The following is a 15,990-nucleotide window of genomic DNA, read 5'->3' on the forward strand; positions in this document are numbered from 1 at the left end:
ATCGACGGTGCTGAAGCCAAGTCTCATTGGCATCGCTGGTTGCATGGCGACCATGATGTCTTATTTGGGCTGTCTTAGCCACGCATCCGCCCGATCCAAGCGCCTCAGGGGTAGCCCAGGCTTCCATCGCCAGGTCGTCATCGGCTATTCGACCTGCGGACCTGTCCATGGGCCTATATTGGCAAGGTAAGATGGCCTCTGCAAGTTTGTTGTTCAAGCGCATATGCTGTCCCTGACCGAACGTCGTGCATACCGCGTTGTCTCGGAGCCACGAGTCAGTGGCTTTCAATTTCGTCGTAAACGAGATTAGGCAAAGCTGTAGGCAAGACGAAGAAAGACAAGGTCTAACTCATGATTCTGAGCAATTTCGCAAACGCAGTATTTGGCCGAGACAGAATGTTCCATGGAGAAGGTCTCATCATGGAAGAGCGGGGTCATATGTAACCTTCCTAGCTAGGTCTAACAGAGGCAATCTGCGAGCTAGGAGGATTGGCTGCCAGTTTCTCTTCATGCAGCAATGTAGTATAGACTTGATTCAAATTCCATAGTATTAGTTGACTATTTGAGCCGTTATCGCATTTTTGCAGAAGACGATGACCTGCTTGGGAGACCTTTCATCCAAAAGTTTGATGCAATAATTACCAGGGATCAAGGAATGTCGCACATTTGCAAATAGGAGAAACACCAGATGTCCTGGAGAGCCTTCGTTCTTCAAGGTGTCTCACGCAGGTTGAAACTTGTTGTGACTGCGGTTGGATTCTAAACTGCTGCATCGAATGAATGTGACAGTCTGACTCAGCGACAAGACACGCACTTCAACTACATCCCTTGCAGTAGGACGAGCGATGCATAGCCCCCTGGTATCTCCTGACTCGGCAGTCGGCACAACCTGGAAGATGATCTCCGCAGAATATATAAGTAAACTGAGAAGAGGTGTATGGCTGCTCACAACAGGATTGATTATCGCAGCATTCGGGGTTGTGCTAGCCAATTTTTCAACAACCATGTTACACTGGAGCAAATGGTTTCTGGTGCCCTTTCTGCACATTGCGGCCACTGCATCAAGTTCTAGAAGTTCGCCGAATGCTACAACAGGTTGTCAATGTGTGCCCCCCTCCCTGATTGAAGCAACGACGGCCGAGCTCCAGGAGGGGCTCACTAAAGGCTGCTTCTCCAGTGTTGACCTGGTCAATGTTGGTGTATTCCCCCTTCCCATAAACCAGCATTGGTGATAATAAAGGGATTAGACGTATGTGACCCGGATACACGAGGTCAACTCGACACTGCACATGGTCCTCGAGGTCAACCCCGACGCATGGGACATTGCTCAGCAGCTTGACTTGGAGAGAAAACATGGACTCGTACGAGGGTGAGGCATAACAGCAGTTAGGACCTTCGTGAGACAACCATTCACTGACAGCTGGTAGACCTTTGCATGGCCTTCCCATCCTTGTCAAAGGCAACATCGGCACCGAGGACAAGACGGAGACAGCTGGTAAGCTTGTATGCGGTGACATCCCAACTCAATAACTGACCAAGATTACCAGTCGGCTCTTACGCGCTTGTTGGCGCCAAGGTGGCTGCGGATTCAACTGTTGTAAAGAAGCTCAGACAAGCAGGCGTCATCATTCTTGGCAAGACCAGCGTGTCAGAGTGGGCGAACTTTAGGTCACTGAATGGATCCTCCGGCTGGAACGCCCAGGGCGGCTAGACATATGCAGCTTACTACCCAAAGCAGGATCCAAGCGGTAGTTCAAGCGGCAGTGGCGTGGCAGCCGATTTGGGCCTTGCCTTTGCAGCCCTAGGTACCGAGGTAAATGACTTTCATCTAGAGAGTTCCCATGTCATTGCATGCTAAATTGGGAGGATTGATCAGACAAGTGGAAGCATTCTATCTCCGGGTGAGAATAACAATATTGTCGGCATTAAGCCCACCGTCGGTCTCACATCACGGTACATGGTCATCCCCATAAGCGAGCGCCAGGATACAATCGGGCCGATGGCCAGGTCTGTCAAAGATGCAGCAATTATTCTGCAAGCAATTGCAGGTCCAGATAAAAATGACAACTATACCCTGGCGTCTCCATTTGGCAGCCACCTCCCGAATTACGTCGCAGCTTGCAAGTTGTCCGGGTTGAAAGGGAAACGAATCGGTATACCCCGGAACGTCATCAGCACGTTGAACGCGTCAAGTGAGCCGATAGTGTCTGCATTTGAGGCCGCCGTCTCCGTGATCTCTGAAGCAGGCGCGACAATCGTTGACGACGCGAACTTCACAGGCTATGACGCCTATCTCAACACCCCGACCCCAGAGGCTGTTGTGGCTGCTGATTTCATAAGCAATATCGCATCTTATCTTTCGAAATTGAAAACCAACCCGAACAATCTTCACAATCTGGAAGATATTCGGCGCTTCACTCAGCAGTCACCACTAGAGGACTATCCATCTCGTGATACAGGGATCTGGGATCTCGCGCTTGCTAACGGTATCAACAACACGTCTCCCGAGTTCTGGCCCTTGCATTTGCAGAGCTTGTACTACGGGGAAGAGGGAGGGTTGACAGGAGCTTTATCCCGCAACAAGCTCGATGCTGTCATTCTTCCCACAGCTCTCGCTTACGAAATACCAGGTATCATCGGGTCACCAGCGATCACAGTCCCTCTTGGGTCGTTCCCTGCGGGAACACCCATTGAGTACAATTCACGTGGCAACTTGATTGAAAAGGCGCCTGGCATCCCCTTTGGAATCAGCTTTCTTGGACCCAGATGGAGCGAGGAGAGCTTGATAGGCATGGCCTATGCCTTCGAACAGCGGACCATCGTGAGGAAGAAGCTCCAAAGATACATTGAACCGAGAAGTGACCTGAGTAGCATATTGTAATGATTTAACGGTTGAGAACAGAGTGGATCCATCATGATTTATAGAGAGTTATTGCAGAAGAAGAAGATCCTATCTAACCATCGTCAAGGACAATGCAAAGAACAATGCACAGAAATCCATGAACAATGTATATGCTGCAAGGCACGTGCGCTGTGGATGTTGGAGATTACCCAGAAAGGAATAGCGCAATTCTTGGTCGACACGATAAGATTAGCTTCTCTTGCGGGGGTTTTAATTTGATGCGCCAAATCAAGACTTCAAAGACGGTCGGAAAAGTGCCGGAGTTCAGAGTGTCATTCCTATACATTTATTATTGGCTTTTTTATGGAGAATCTAGAGCAGACATGCGCGTCCTTACGCTCTCAAATCGCCGCCACCGAGGCACAGCTTGAGGGTCTGAAACGCGAGCTCAAAATAGCCGAGCAAGCAGCCGCCGACGTCAAGGCTCAAGATACCGCGAGAACAATCGAGGCGGACAAAAGAAGTGAAAATGGGACAAGGAAGTGGCTGCTGCTGGGCGAGGAATACAAGCGGTATGGAAGACAAATGATTGTACCGCAACTTGGGTTGCAAGGTATGTGCATTGAGCTCCTCCAGGAAAACAACAATCCTCAGCGTCAGCTTGGTGATATGGCGTTGCTAATATTTCTGATCACTTGTATAGGTCAATTGAATCTTCGTTCCGCACGAGTCCTCATTGTTGGAGCAGGTGGACTGGGATGTCCTGCAGCGCTGTACCTTGCTGGAGCGGGTGTGGGCACCTTGGGCCTGGTCGACGGAGACACCGTGGAAAGCTCGAACCTCCACCGGCAAGTTCTGCATAGGAGTAAGAATGTTGGAAAATTCAAAGTAGACAGCGCGATCGAATATCTCCAAGAGTCAGTTCAATAAACGACCCCCGCCGAATGTGTTCAGGTACTGACTGGGTGCTTCCCGCGTCTCAGGTTGAATCCCCATCCTACATACGTTCCGTATAGAGCACACCTCACGCCTCAAGAAGCTCCGGATATTTTCAAAGACTACGATCTCGTTCTTGATTGCACGGATAATCCCGCAACGCGGTATTTGATCTCGGATACAGCCGTGCTGCTCGGGAAGCCTTTGGTCTCTGCTTCCGCATTGCGGACGGAAGGACAGCTCATGGTGTTGAACTACCCTCCTCGGCCAGTGGGACACAAGAAAGGAGGACCGTGCTATCGATGCGTGTTTCCGAAACCGCCACCGGCGGACAGCGTTGTCAGCTGTGCTGACGGCGGGATTCTCGGCCCAGTTGTAGGCACAATGGGGGTTCTTCAAGCACTTGAGGCAATCAGGGTCATTACTTCTTCGGCTGTGAATTCGAGCGCATCACCTCCATCTCTGCTTATATTCTCCGCCTACTCAACGCCTCCGTTTCGAACCATTAGACTCCGCGTTCGTCGTGCGAATTGTGCGGTGTGCTCTGCCGATGCCAGCGTGACACTAGACACGCTCAAATCAGGATCTACCGATTATGTCTTCTTTTGTGGAGTTGCAGGCCTGGAAGCGTTACTTTCGCCGGAGGAACGTATTTCGCCCCTTGACTTCAGAAAGAGACATCCTAAGAAAGTGCCACAAGACGGAGGCAGCATAAGCAAGGAGCCCACGATCATCGACGTGAGAGAGAAGGTGCAATTCGATATTTGTAATTTGGAAAACAGCATCAACATCCCCATCTCGAGGATTTTGTCGTCAGCGTCAAGTTCTACGAACTCAGAGAACAATGCGCAACCTTCACTACCGTCCTGGCTACCGCCAGACCTAGCCTCTCCTGCATCGACGGACCCGATATATGTTGTGTGTCGTCTTGGGAACGACTCGCAGACCGCAGTTCGGAGGTTGAAGCAGTTGGGTCTTGATCGGGGTGGACAGAGATACGTCGGTGATATACAAGGAGGGCTACGCGCATGGCGTGAACAGATAGATCCTGACTGGCCAGAATACTGAGTAGAGCAATAGATCAATTATATGAATAAAAGACAGTCATGTACAGAAGTCGTAAGGGGTATATACTATCAAAAGCAGAGAAACAAAGAAAGCGGATAGAGTAAGCTGAGTCATTACTGTAATGAAGCAACAGGAGAGTCTTCCAGCCACGACCATTCAACGGTGACCCGACCAAGATCCATATCAGCAAGATTCTGAAAGACAGCGGGCGAGACGTCCAAATCTTTCACTTTACATCCCACGCCTGGATTCATGTCAGCTATTAGAGCCGTCATCTGCGCATATAGCCAAGCAAAGATCAGAAATGAAAAGCGACAAAATACGTACATCGATCAACAATCTTGACATCTACGCTCGATTCACCTCGACGAAGCCTCAATTTGAGCCCGCACAGCGGATTCGCATTCGGATTCGACCCGGTCGAAGCAGCATCAAACAGAACATGCGAGACGGCACAGATCATGTCCGAGTCTGTGCTGGTGAAGCCGCATGAGCCGAGGCCTGGATTGTAGTAGGTCAAATCTCCTGAATAGGGACCACCATGGGAGGTGGGAAGAGGAAGATTTGAGTGGCTAGCCTCGGTCAGCCATATCCTGAAGAGATGGAATGCGAGTGATATGCGACACTCGCTAAAAGTACTCACCCTTTCCCCCTGGTCAATCCCACAGCAAGGCCGATGATCAAAGCAAGGAGACAGATGACCGCGATTGCAACTGCGGCAACTACCAGGCGCTTCTTTTTCGAGAATTGTCGCCAGTCCCACCAAGCTGCTTTGGTGGGGTGTTGTACGCTAGATCCTTTCGTCGCAATGGCTGCTGGCTCGGGAGAAGCCTCTGCGACAGGGACTGGCTTCCGCTTTGGGACCCCCGCAAAGGGGAGATGGGAAGCATCCTGACACAAATGCGGGGGAGGTTTCTCCACGTCGGTAGACATGACGACGACGTTGACTGATTGTTTCGTGAGTTTATTCAGATCGGAAGACCATCATGGCGTGGAGGTGCGGTAGCCAACTTGCTGTCTCTGGCGATCAAAATTAAGGGGTTAATAAAACGGAGGCGCCAATTGATTGGCTGCATTTTCTGAGAGCAATCATCATTGGCGATTGAATATCTAGATAGATATGCATCAGGAGAATATGAGCATCATAGTGGTCTCAGAAAATAATTGATATTCACATTCACATTCCGATAAAGACCTAAGATCATCTTGACTGACAAATCTCATGGTTGCCAGTTGTCCCTCATGAGTTCCCTTGCTTAATGCTGCTTGCATTCTCCGATGCCGAAAGTAGAGCCTCTCAAGGCATATGGTGAGACAGGTCCATATTTGCCTTTCCCAGTCAAGAAACTGCATAAACCATTTTGTGATTCTGTTAACATAATATCATAACCTCAAGGAGAATATTCTACTAGAGAAAGAAAAAGATCGAGGGAGTAAAAACAGTCGAACTCAGAAATTATTTGGTCAGGAGATGCCTGCCATTTTTCTATCTCACAGGAGGCTGCCAGCCACAGAAGAGCCGAGGGCCGCTGGCTACGCAATATTAAAATTATATCCTGATGACTAACACCTGGGCGTTGCACCTGGTTCAGGAAACTAGTTTCGGTGCATACTTAGCAACCAAATTGTGATCTTAAAGGCGGTGCATTCGAACTACATAAGTAACTGAAAGGAGTCTGGACTCTGAAGGAATGAATATAAAGGCGCAACTGAGATCCAAACTGTCAAAAACAAAAGGAGCTACCTAAAGAGATCATCGCCAAGTATATGTTGAATATACTGACACAACTGAGATCCAAACTGTCAAGAAGAATGAAAGCAGCCATTTAAGAGATCATCGCCAGGGTTGAATATGAAGACGCAACTGAGATAGAAAAGCTTCCCGACCCTGGTTTGCTATTCAAAGCCTTTTGCTTAAAGGCTTCTTCCCTTGAAGTCCTTTTCCTTTGTGATAGCAATAATCGCTAGTAACTTCCCATTCCTCCTTTGGGAAGTCAACGGACCCGTCAGCGTTCCGAAAACGCCCTCAATGCTCCGATAATTGTCCAACAAATCTGTATGGAGAAGTGCCCGCTGAACTTGGAGCGGGTGTGGATTGTGGCTTGTTACCTGGAGAAGCGCCCATAGAAACAGGAGTGGTTGTGGATTGTGGCTTCTTTCCCTTCACCCTCAAGCTGTTGTGAAATAGGTAATCATCCTTCTCCTTCTACTTGTTCTTATGCTTTGCGACCGCTTTGGAATTGAGGGAGAAAGTGATATAATTGCTATGTTTTTTGAGACTAACAACAGTATATTGTTCTGCTATGGAAGCATTAGTTGATTGTTCCTGTGTCTGCTCTCTCTGTGGTAAACCTGCTGTTTGCATTCTGGTCTGACCAAGTGGTGATATTGATGTAGTGTTGAGCTGTGTTTGAGAGATAGGAATAAGCAGGGCGTAGTCTGGTCTGAGATTGCTGCCATCCTTTGCTAGAAGAGTGATGTAGTATAGAGCTAGCTTGACTGTCTATCTACTGGGGCTGTGTGCATCCTAAGGTATAAAAGCATACTCCACTAGATGAATTGTTGGAGCTGACAGATCTTTGGAAGTAAGTGATATATCTGTAAAGGATGCTGATATACTAGAAGATATGTCCATAGTTGAGGATGAAGTTATGCGTTGATGGGATGGCTGTGTGATATTCTGCTGAGATCTTGGTGATTGCTGTATTTCTTGTTCCTGGGAAAATTGCATAACCAATGCACCCGTTTCAGTTATCAAAAATCCAAACCGACATCTGTACGTAGCGCAATAGTACTGTACTTGCTCGATTGGACAGACAATGTCCTGGTTGTAACCGTCCCGACTTGAACGTACGATATCAATGGCCTGCTGGTGTGACCAACGGTATTTGGTATCTCCAAGAACAATGGCTTTGGGTCGTCGGGCGTTGTTTTGGGGCCCATTTGTTTTCCCAGCTCCCCAGTCGGGAAAACAGGCATCGGTCTCCCATGTTGCCGCTCCCTTGACGAGGAATAAATCAGATGGATGAAGAGCAGATGATACCGGCAGTATTATTGATGAAGAAACCAGGCTTTCCAACGTCGACTCATCGTAAAGTCTGTTGAATCTTCCATCTTGGCACTCGGACGTAACATCAGGCAGAGTAACCTGGCGATTCAACTGGGACCTGAACTGTGTTGTGAGGGTCTGGTAGTCGAACTCATCCCATGTCTCAATGTTTTCAATTGGCTTCCAGGCAACGTTGAGAGTGAATTTCGGAGGCCCTGTGGACTCGACCACCACCGTGGGATTGGGCCTTGTTAGGTAGTCCAATAGTCGCTCCGGCATTGTGATGGTGAAATAATGATAGAAGTTTGTCAGAGTGATTGAGCAAAAGCGACAATCGGGGCCTTTTATACTTGCAGCCTGCCATAATGAAATAAAGATACCTAGAGTACCGGATGCTTAATGACTTTAGGAGAAGGGTATGGGAACTGGGACGATAACCACTATCATGATCGTTACAGCAACAAAGCGATGGATACTTTCTGCAATTGTTAGCGTGAATAAGACCACTTCTCTCAGCTTTTGAGGATTGTAATGCACGTTGTTGCTAGAATGAGTGGAAAGTTTGGCTTCGCTTGATTGGCTTTGTTTTCACGCCACCACTGAAACTCTACCTTAATCTAGACTAGTACATAATTACAATCATGACCAGTAAAGGAGCTGAGACGTCCCGATTTGTCTTATCGGGCGTATATCTACAGTTCTACAGATGATGCAGCGATACTAAAGGCTCGGAATTTTTCCGGCACTACTACTGTTGGATTTGTCACCTGTACTCATAAAAGTTGGCTTGACTAATAATATGCCCGGGACTCTGGGTTAGCATTGATGTGCAAACTCGCAGAAGTTGGTCACAGAGTCCGTCCACGCGCCACTCCCTGGGAACCAGACAAAGCAAAAAGAAACCCCTTTCTTCATCCAAGCGCCCAGCATCAGTCAGTAGCTGTTGGTCAATTGATACCAAAGTAACTGGATCTGGCCTGTCCGGAGTTTCTTGGGAAAACAACCAGACTGATTCATAGCAACCCAGCTGCCGACCCCTACGGATATGCCAAGTAGGGTCATGAGGTGGGCAAATAGCTTCGAGGAAAGGGAAGACCGAGTTCAACGAGGGCGTTGAGAAGGCTATCAGACGATAAATAATGTGCCTGCGGGTAAGGAGAGGAGACTAACCATCAGGCCTGATCTTTACTGTCAGAATTATCAATTCCAAACGTTCATCCTGCAGAGGTTGGAATAGTGCAGTTTGGATGTCTTCCTGAGCAGCGCTAGTTGACTCCGCAAGATGATCACGAAGGTCCAGCTCTTTGGCTCTTCAAGCAAGGTCAGTCATATGCCAAAAGGTTGAGATATACCACCTACCGGTTATATATTTGCTCCTCAACGCACCCCAGCTCGTAGTCTGATATAACCTTCAATGATCGAGGCGAGCGGAAATTCACCAAGTAAGGTGGTTCTGGAGAGAAAGTGTATGAAACAGAGAAGTCATAAAGAACTGTATCATGGAAGTCACCCGGAAGCCTAAAATGTTCATCTTTCACGTCGCCATGAGTGATCGCAAGGCTGTGCAATGTTGATAGACGGCGGCAGCGATCAGTGAGTAGAGAGCAATAGAACTCTCTTTCAAAATCACTTAGATCTAGACTTTGAAGCCGCGACCTTAGACATTCAATATGTCTAGTTTCGTTGTCGTCATGTGCTGCTAGGATACGACGAGAAGCTAACTCTGGCTTAATAGCTTCAAGGATAATCGCCCGGCGGTTAGGATAGCCATAACGAAAGCGGGATCTGTCAAGGTCGGTGATCACCCCATAAAATCGGGGGAAATAGATCTGCGGATTGTCACAACACTTCTCAATGCGTTGAAAAACCCTGGCTTCATTCTCGAAGGGGTCGAGTTCTTTCATAACTTCTCTCAGGTCGCGTGGAGCAGGAACGCGTCGGAGCTGAAGCTGGGCATCATGTTCGGTGTATTCAGGGAACTCGCCTGATATCAGTTTCAAGTGTAAAAAGTTTTGCGACGGGCTACTCACCACCTTGGCCACATACTTGTGAATCATTCCTCCGTCGTCCTTAGCAACTAGCCAAAGCACTTGAACTCGATCCTGACCACTGGGTCTACCTGTAGCTACCGGTTTCCACAAAAACCACTTCAACCACTTCTGATCCGGGTGGAAAGGCTTGAAATCCACTTGAGTCTCATAGTTGACTTTGATAAAGTTGGGCGGACTCTGGGAGAAGAAAAAGATGTTCGTCCAATCTCTGGCGTTCACGTTGGTCATACTTGACGGGAAAAAAAATCGATGAGCGAACTTAATGTACTCCAAAACTGTTAATATTTAAAACCGCAGGAAGTGGGAGTGGAACCAAATTTCACTGATTGTTCTCCATCACGAGAGTAGTTGCTCGACCCCCAGGCAACATACCCTGTAACTCCAGTACCAGTGAAGATCACTAAGAAGGAATCAATCTGGCAAGAGGTTGATGTCTGCTTCCAACTACAGAGTAGTTGGAGAGCAGTCATGATACGGTAATACCACGTGACAAAGCTTGGATATCACGTGAACATATGATTCATTGGGCGACTAGAATCCCTCCGTCATCCTCATTGAGATGTTTACTTTAGGTGCAAAACACTCCCTCACTTTGGTACTGCATGCCTGAATAATGGGCCAAGAATTTGCCAGAAGGTCCCCTCCGTCCTTCGGCGTAAAAAATGGCCCAGACGTCTTCATCACACTAAAGAGAATATGGAAATATTAATATTTACGATAAATGAATGGCTGTTGGCGAGGGCAGGCATTATCAGCAGTACATACATTAACAGCGAGCAGGTAGCGGCTGCCAACAACCCAAGAATAAAGAATAGACAATGGAACCAACCCATGCACTACCACCTTGCGAACGTGGTGGGGCGAGAGAGTATTATAGCCACATTTTGGTGAGCTCACATCAGAGAGGGGACAATCTTGCATAGTTTGCTTGATAATCCGTGGTTGAAAACCTGAATCGAGTGAAACAATCGAAGTTTCCCTGTCAACGATGTCCAAACCCTCAATTGAGAACGCAAGAAAAAACGTCTGTAAGTGGCTAACACTATGCAGCCATTACTCAAGCTATTCGTCTGGTGGTCAATGTCTATCGCGATAGACATTGACCACACAATTTATTTGCCTCGTCTAACATCGGCTGACGGTCCAAGGAAGGGATGCCAGCTGCAGTGATATGAACCGAATGATGAGGAAAAGTGCGCTAGTGGTCTGACAGGAGCCACGTACTAAAGTCGGGCATCAAAACAGCACGCAAACCCCCTCCACCCCACTAACAATGCCTCGTTGCAGGTCCAGCAAAGTCAGCTGCCTTTACCTATTTCTAAAGATATGGGTAGTCGGGAATTATATTTTGATTAAGGTATACTGCAAAGTAAGCCGCGAGATATCTATTAATCTTATGAAAATGAATATAGGTGACAGGCACCCCATTCAACCTTGCTGCTAAATAATTATATTAACAGGCACCATACCTCACGTCATCATTTGAGTTCCACGACTGCTTTATATTGCGAAGGTTAGAGACTGCACAATGGATGAGCTTATGAAGTTCCTCCTGAAGGCGCAGTGGGAAGAAAGAGGCTAGCATACTTCCATCTGCATGGATAAAAATCTTAAACCCATTCTAGTCAAATACATATTAGAACTACACCCTTTATTGAAAGGCTTTAGAGTACAGGCTTAGAAAATAATAGGGCACATAAAACTTAGGGAAAGAGTAGCCTATATAATACCCCTATCCATAATTAAAGGCACACCCTAAATTTTAGATAGTCCCTTACTTATACCAGGATCAGACCCCTTCTACTTTAAAGGCAAGGCTATTATATCTGGCTCTCTTTACTACATCCTCACTTCCTCTCCTGGAGCTAAGCTACCCGAAAACCACACCAAGACTTGACTAGAAATGGTAAAGGAAAGGTTATTTATAATGAGAAGGGTCGCGCGTGTACTAAATTAATGTAACTAACACCAACCTTATAGCTAATAGCATATTAAAGAATGTATTATGCCTCCAATACCGCGCCAACAGACTAGCTAAGTGTGGGAAATGTGAGGTTGTTTAATATATTTAATCCTAATGTAACCTAAGGATATTCAGCATAACCATCCATATGTGCTGGTCCAACATTCTAAGGTCCAGCTAAAGTGTTAATTATGTCTATTAAAGGAGTGAAACAGCTATCCATGGGATTTTCAGTGTTATCACCACCAGGGTCACCTGCATCCATAAGGATTAAAAACCGTGGTTCAGCAGACGCAATTATCTTGTTGATCAAGAAAGGAGGGAAATAAAGGGCCGCAGGATCAGCAGTGATATGGGCTCTATCACTATTAGGGTCACCTGCATCCATAGGAATAAAAAGCCAGGGTTCGGCTAACACAATTATCTCATCTATTAAGAAAGGAGTGATGCCCATAGCAATAGAGGTGTTAGTGAGGAAGAATATTACTAATAATTAACTATCTACCCTTACATATTATTCATCCCAGCAAGATACAGGTCGACTGTCAGAAATTACAGGTGGTTCTAGAGGTATATAGTTATCTAGTAGTGTTAATATTGTGATATCAACTGCGGGCATATGGCTTCAGAGAAGCCATATTAGGTGTGCAATGATATCTAGTGACTAATATCACTATTTATATAGTTAGTTAGACCTTATATTTATTCTTAGCTCAGGTTAAAATATAAAAGACAGCTGGAATCCCTTAAAGTAAAGGAGATATATATAGGGTAGCTACTAGCCTACCCCCTATCCTTATACTCTTTAAAGACTCTATATCCTTAATAATAATAAATATCCTATCTAGTAGTATATCTAGATTAAATAAATACATAATACTTAATTCCTAGGAAGGTTTAAAACCCCTTATAAAGAATTAATCTAAACTATAGTAGCTTTAATCTACTAATTCTTAGGAAAATTATTAATAATTTAACTTTAATAAAATCCCTTATATTAATTATCCCTAACTTAATAAAAAATACCTTAGATTAATAAGTTTTTAATCTCCTTAGACTAATCTAGATACCTATAATAATAATAATTTATTATAGGGATATCCTTATTAACTCTTCCTTATAGTAATATTATAAGTTATAGATATTATAGGCTATTAGAGTCTTTTAAAATAGTAATAGATATAGGATTAATAATTTAACCTTAAAGAAAGATAAATTAGGAGTTATTAAAGTTATTTTAATAAGTTTAAACTAATATTAATAATAATTAAATCTAACTTCTACTCTTAATTAGATATTATTCTTTACTTAATAAAATAGATAATATTAAATTTATATCTTCTAGTATAGAGACCCCTTAAATCTAGGCTACTAATTATAGTAATAACTTTAAGGTAGAATATCTTTAACTCTAATAGTAGTTTACTCTTACTATCTAGGGTATAAATAAAGATACCTAGGCTAAACTAATCTAGTTATATAAGTAATTAATTAAACTTCTCTAAGATTAGTATAATTATCTAGATTATACCTATCTAGATAGAGCTATAGAAGCTATAACTATTACTCCTAATTTTAATTCTCTCCCTACTATTACCCCTGAAATACTTAAGCTATATTAAAAGATTTCTAACCTTAAACTAATCCCTATATATAATAGTAAGTATAGTAAGGATGCTGTAATAAAGTAGCTCTAGTAGATTAATAAATACTTTTATAATAAGTAAACTCTTACTTAGAAGAAAGCTACTAAACTTAAAAAGATTATAGTAGTTAAGTATTATCTTATAGGCTAGGCTAAAGAGTAATAAGATATTTATAAATAGAAGACTAAATATAATTTAATAGCTATTATAATTATCCTTAATACTTTTAAATAGTGGATCTAAGATAACTTTAGGGAAATTAGAGAAGAGAATAAAAGATAGAAAGAGTATAAGAGATATATCTAAGAAAATTAAACTATATAATCTTATACTACTTCCCTAATTAAAGCTATAGAATATATTAAATCTAGAATTCTTAATAATATATTAATCTAGAAGTTTATTACTAATTTAAAGCTAGTTTTGCATACTTACTAGGCTAAAGATTATAATAAATTAACTACTTTTAATAATATAGTTTATTATTTTACTAAGTATAAATAGAGAGTAGCCTTATATATTTAGGTCTAGCTTTAATTTTTTAGAGAAATTAATAATTATTAAATAAATCTAATAAATATTAATTTAAATGCTATTACTGCATCTCCTAACTAACTAAAGAAAGGAATATATAAATAGAAGGTATAATATTAGACTAATTAAACTTACTTTAATTATAGATAAAAAGGCTATAATATTTAAGCTTATACTATACTAAACTAGCTATAATTAAATTATAAAAAGTAGTTAGGAAAAATAATAGACTACTAGATATAGAAGTATTAGTTAGTTAATTATTATAGGCTTCTAAAGTTAAGGAATATAAAGTATTTAATAATCTTAAACTACTAAAGGATTATATTAATTCTAATAAGGACTATAATAAGGAAAATTAGCTACTATAAGAAGGATTATTTAATATAATAAAGATAGATTTAGAATAAGAAGATTATAATAGTATTAAGACTTATTTAAATACCCTTAGATCTAATATTCTCTATTTCCCTGCTATACTTAAAGCTTCTTAGATAGTGGTCTATCTCTAAATATTATTAGACTATGGTTCCAGCTATATATTTATATTAAAATATCTAGCTAATTTATTACCCCCTTTATAGTTTTAGTTCTAATAAATAACTAACTAACTGTAGATTTATCTACTAAATAGTAGATTTATATATATATTATATTAAGTTTAAATTCTACTTAAGTTAGGTAATTAGTGCTATATTATTACTCCCTAGGTCCTTAAAATAACAGAGTATAATATTATCTTAGGTTAAGACTAGCTAAAATACTTTAACCCTAACATTAATTAGGTTACAGGATGGATAGTTATTAAAGGATATAGAATAAAATATATAATTATCTACCCTATTAACCTAAGAACTTAAATTAAGATTAATAAGGAAATATCTCTTAATCTTATCTCTATAAAATAGCTTTAATATACTCTTTAGAAGGGTTAACAGGAAGCTTAGTTATATATTATTTAAGAATAGAAAGAAAGTGTTACGACACCAACACAGCCGCGCTAATGCTAGGTGGATGTGATAGGCAGAATCATAGAATAATAATAACTAACTAAACCATAGTTGTTAAACTGCAGAAAGACTATAGTTTCTAGTGCAGGAACTATGTGCAACTATAACCTTTCTATTAATATCTAGAATTACTCTGTAGTGCTCTAGGGCACTAGGCTAGATCTACTAGGAAGGGGATTATACCTAATATATAATATAGTAGAAGGGTATGTAATATAGTTAGTATCTTAATATTATAGATATCTACTAATATACCACCCTACCACCTACTATAACTATTATTAAGAGGGACTATAGGTATATAAGGGTACTTATTACTATTATATCTAGAGATTTTAGTTTAGTTTCTTATATTTAATATTAATAACTTACTTAAGTATAAGTTCACTAGTCTAATTTATTAATTACTCTCTACTATTAAGTATATATACTTAATAGGCCTTACTTCTATCTCTACTATTATTATTCTTATATTACCTTTAGATTATCCTTAACCTCTGGGAGGTTATTATATCATTACATTATTAGGCTACCAGGGTGGTAGGCCTTAGGTAAGTATTAGATATAGTCTAGGGACTATATTATCTTATTCCTAAAGTAGTTAACTAGTAGAGAATAGTAGAGATAGATCCTAGGGTATAATAAATTAAATACTATATAGTATAAATTACTTTAGGAAGTTTGATTAACTCTTAATATTAAATATTATAGTAGGAAATATACTAACCCCTACTAGCTTAAATATTAGGAGGGTGGCACCACAGCAGATGCCTATATAATCTTAGATTATAATTAAAGGTTTAATAGGAATGGTTAAGCAGCTCTAGGAGTATATCTAATAACTAGAAGGTTAATTTATAGCTAAATCTATTAAGGTTAGACTACCTAAAC

At 42.2% G+C, this 15,990-nt stretch overlaps 5 protein-coding genes across 5 annotated transcripts; 2 read left to right on the top strand and 3 right to left on the bottom strand.

Moving 5' to 3' along the window:
* Nucleotides 1-1,004: 1,004 nt before the first annotated feature.
* Nucleotides 1,005-2,881, top strand: Aspvir_004056 (putative amidase; the record flags this gene model as incomplete). Its single annotated transcript, XM_043267293.1, has 6 exons — nt 1,005-1,193; nt 1,248-1,369; nt 1,428-1,495; nt 1,548-1,668; nt 1,753-1,813; nt 1,877-2,881. The coding sequence occupies 6 exons, from the start codon at nt 1,005-1,007 to the stop codon at nt 2,879-2,881; spliced, it is 1,566 nt and encodes a 521-aa protein (XP_043123228.1).
* Nucleotides 2,882-3,205: 324 nt separating this feature from the next.
* Nucleotides 3,206-4,846, top strand: Aspvir_004057 (HesA/MoeB/ThiF family protein; the record flags this gene model as incomplete). Its single annotated transcript, XM_043267294.1, has 3 exons — nt 3,206-3,455; nt 3,546-3,759; nt 3,826-4,846. 3 exons carry the CDS (start codon nt 3,206-3,208, stop codon nt 4,844-4,846), a joined length of 1,485 nt encoding a protein of 494 aa, XP_043123229.1.
* Nucleotides 4,847-4,959: 113 nt separating this feature from the next.
* Aspvir_004058 (RlpA-like double-psi beta-barrel domain-containing protein) lies at nt 4,960-5,779 on the bottom strand (the record flags this gene model as incomplete). Its single annotated transcript, XM_043267295.1, has 3 exons — nt 4,960-5,090; nt 5,174-5,418; nt 5,490-5,779. The coding sequence occupies 3 exons, from the start codon at nt 5,777-5,779 to the stop codon at nt 4,960-4,962; spliced, it is 666 nt and encodes a 221-aa protein (XP_043123230.1).
* Nucleotides 5,780-7,593: 1,814 nt separating this feature from the next.
* On the bottom strand, nt 7,594-8,174 carry Aspvir_004059 (uncharacterized protein; the record flags this gene model as incomplete). Its single annotated transcript, XM_043267296.1, has 2 exons — nt 7,594-7,620; nt 7,701-8,174. The coding sequence occupies 2 exons, from the start codon at nt 8,172-8,174 to the stop codon at nt 7,594-7,596; spliced, it is 501 nt and encodes a 166-aa protein (XP_043123231.1).
* A 1,076-nt stretch (nt 8,175-9,250) lies between these two features.
* On the bottom strand, nt 9,251-10,174 carry Aspvir_004060 (uncharacterized protein; the record flags this gene model as incomplete). Its single annotated transcript, XM_043267297.1, has 1 exon — nt 9,251-10,174. The coding sequence occupies one exon, from the start codon at nt 10,172-10,174 to the stop codon at nt 9,251-9,253; it is 924 nt and encodes a 307-aa protein (XP_043123232.1).
* Nucleotides 10,175-15,990: the final 5,816 nt, after the last annotated feature.

Source organism: Aspergillus viridinutans (genome assembly GCF_018404265.1).
Source record: "Aspergillus viridinutans IFM 47045 DNA, scaffold_2, whole genome shotgun sequence".
Classification (NCBI taxonomy): Eukaryota; Fungi; Ascomycota; class Eurotiomycetes; order Eurotiales; family Aspergillaceae; genus Aspergillus; species Aspergillus viridinutans.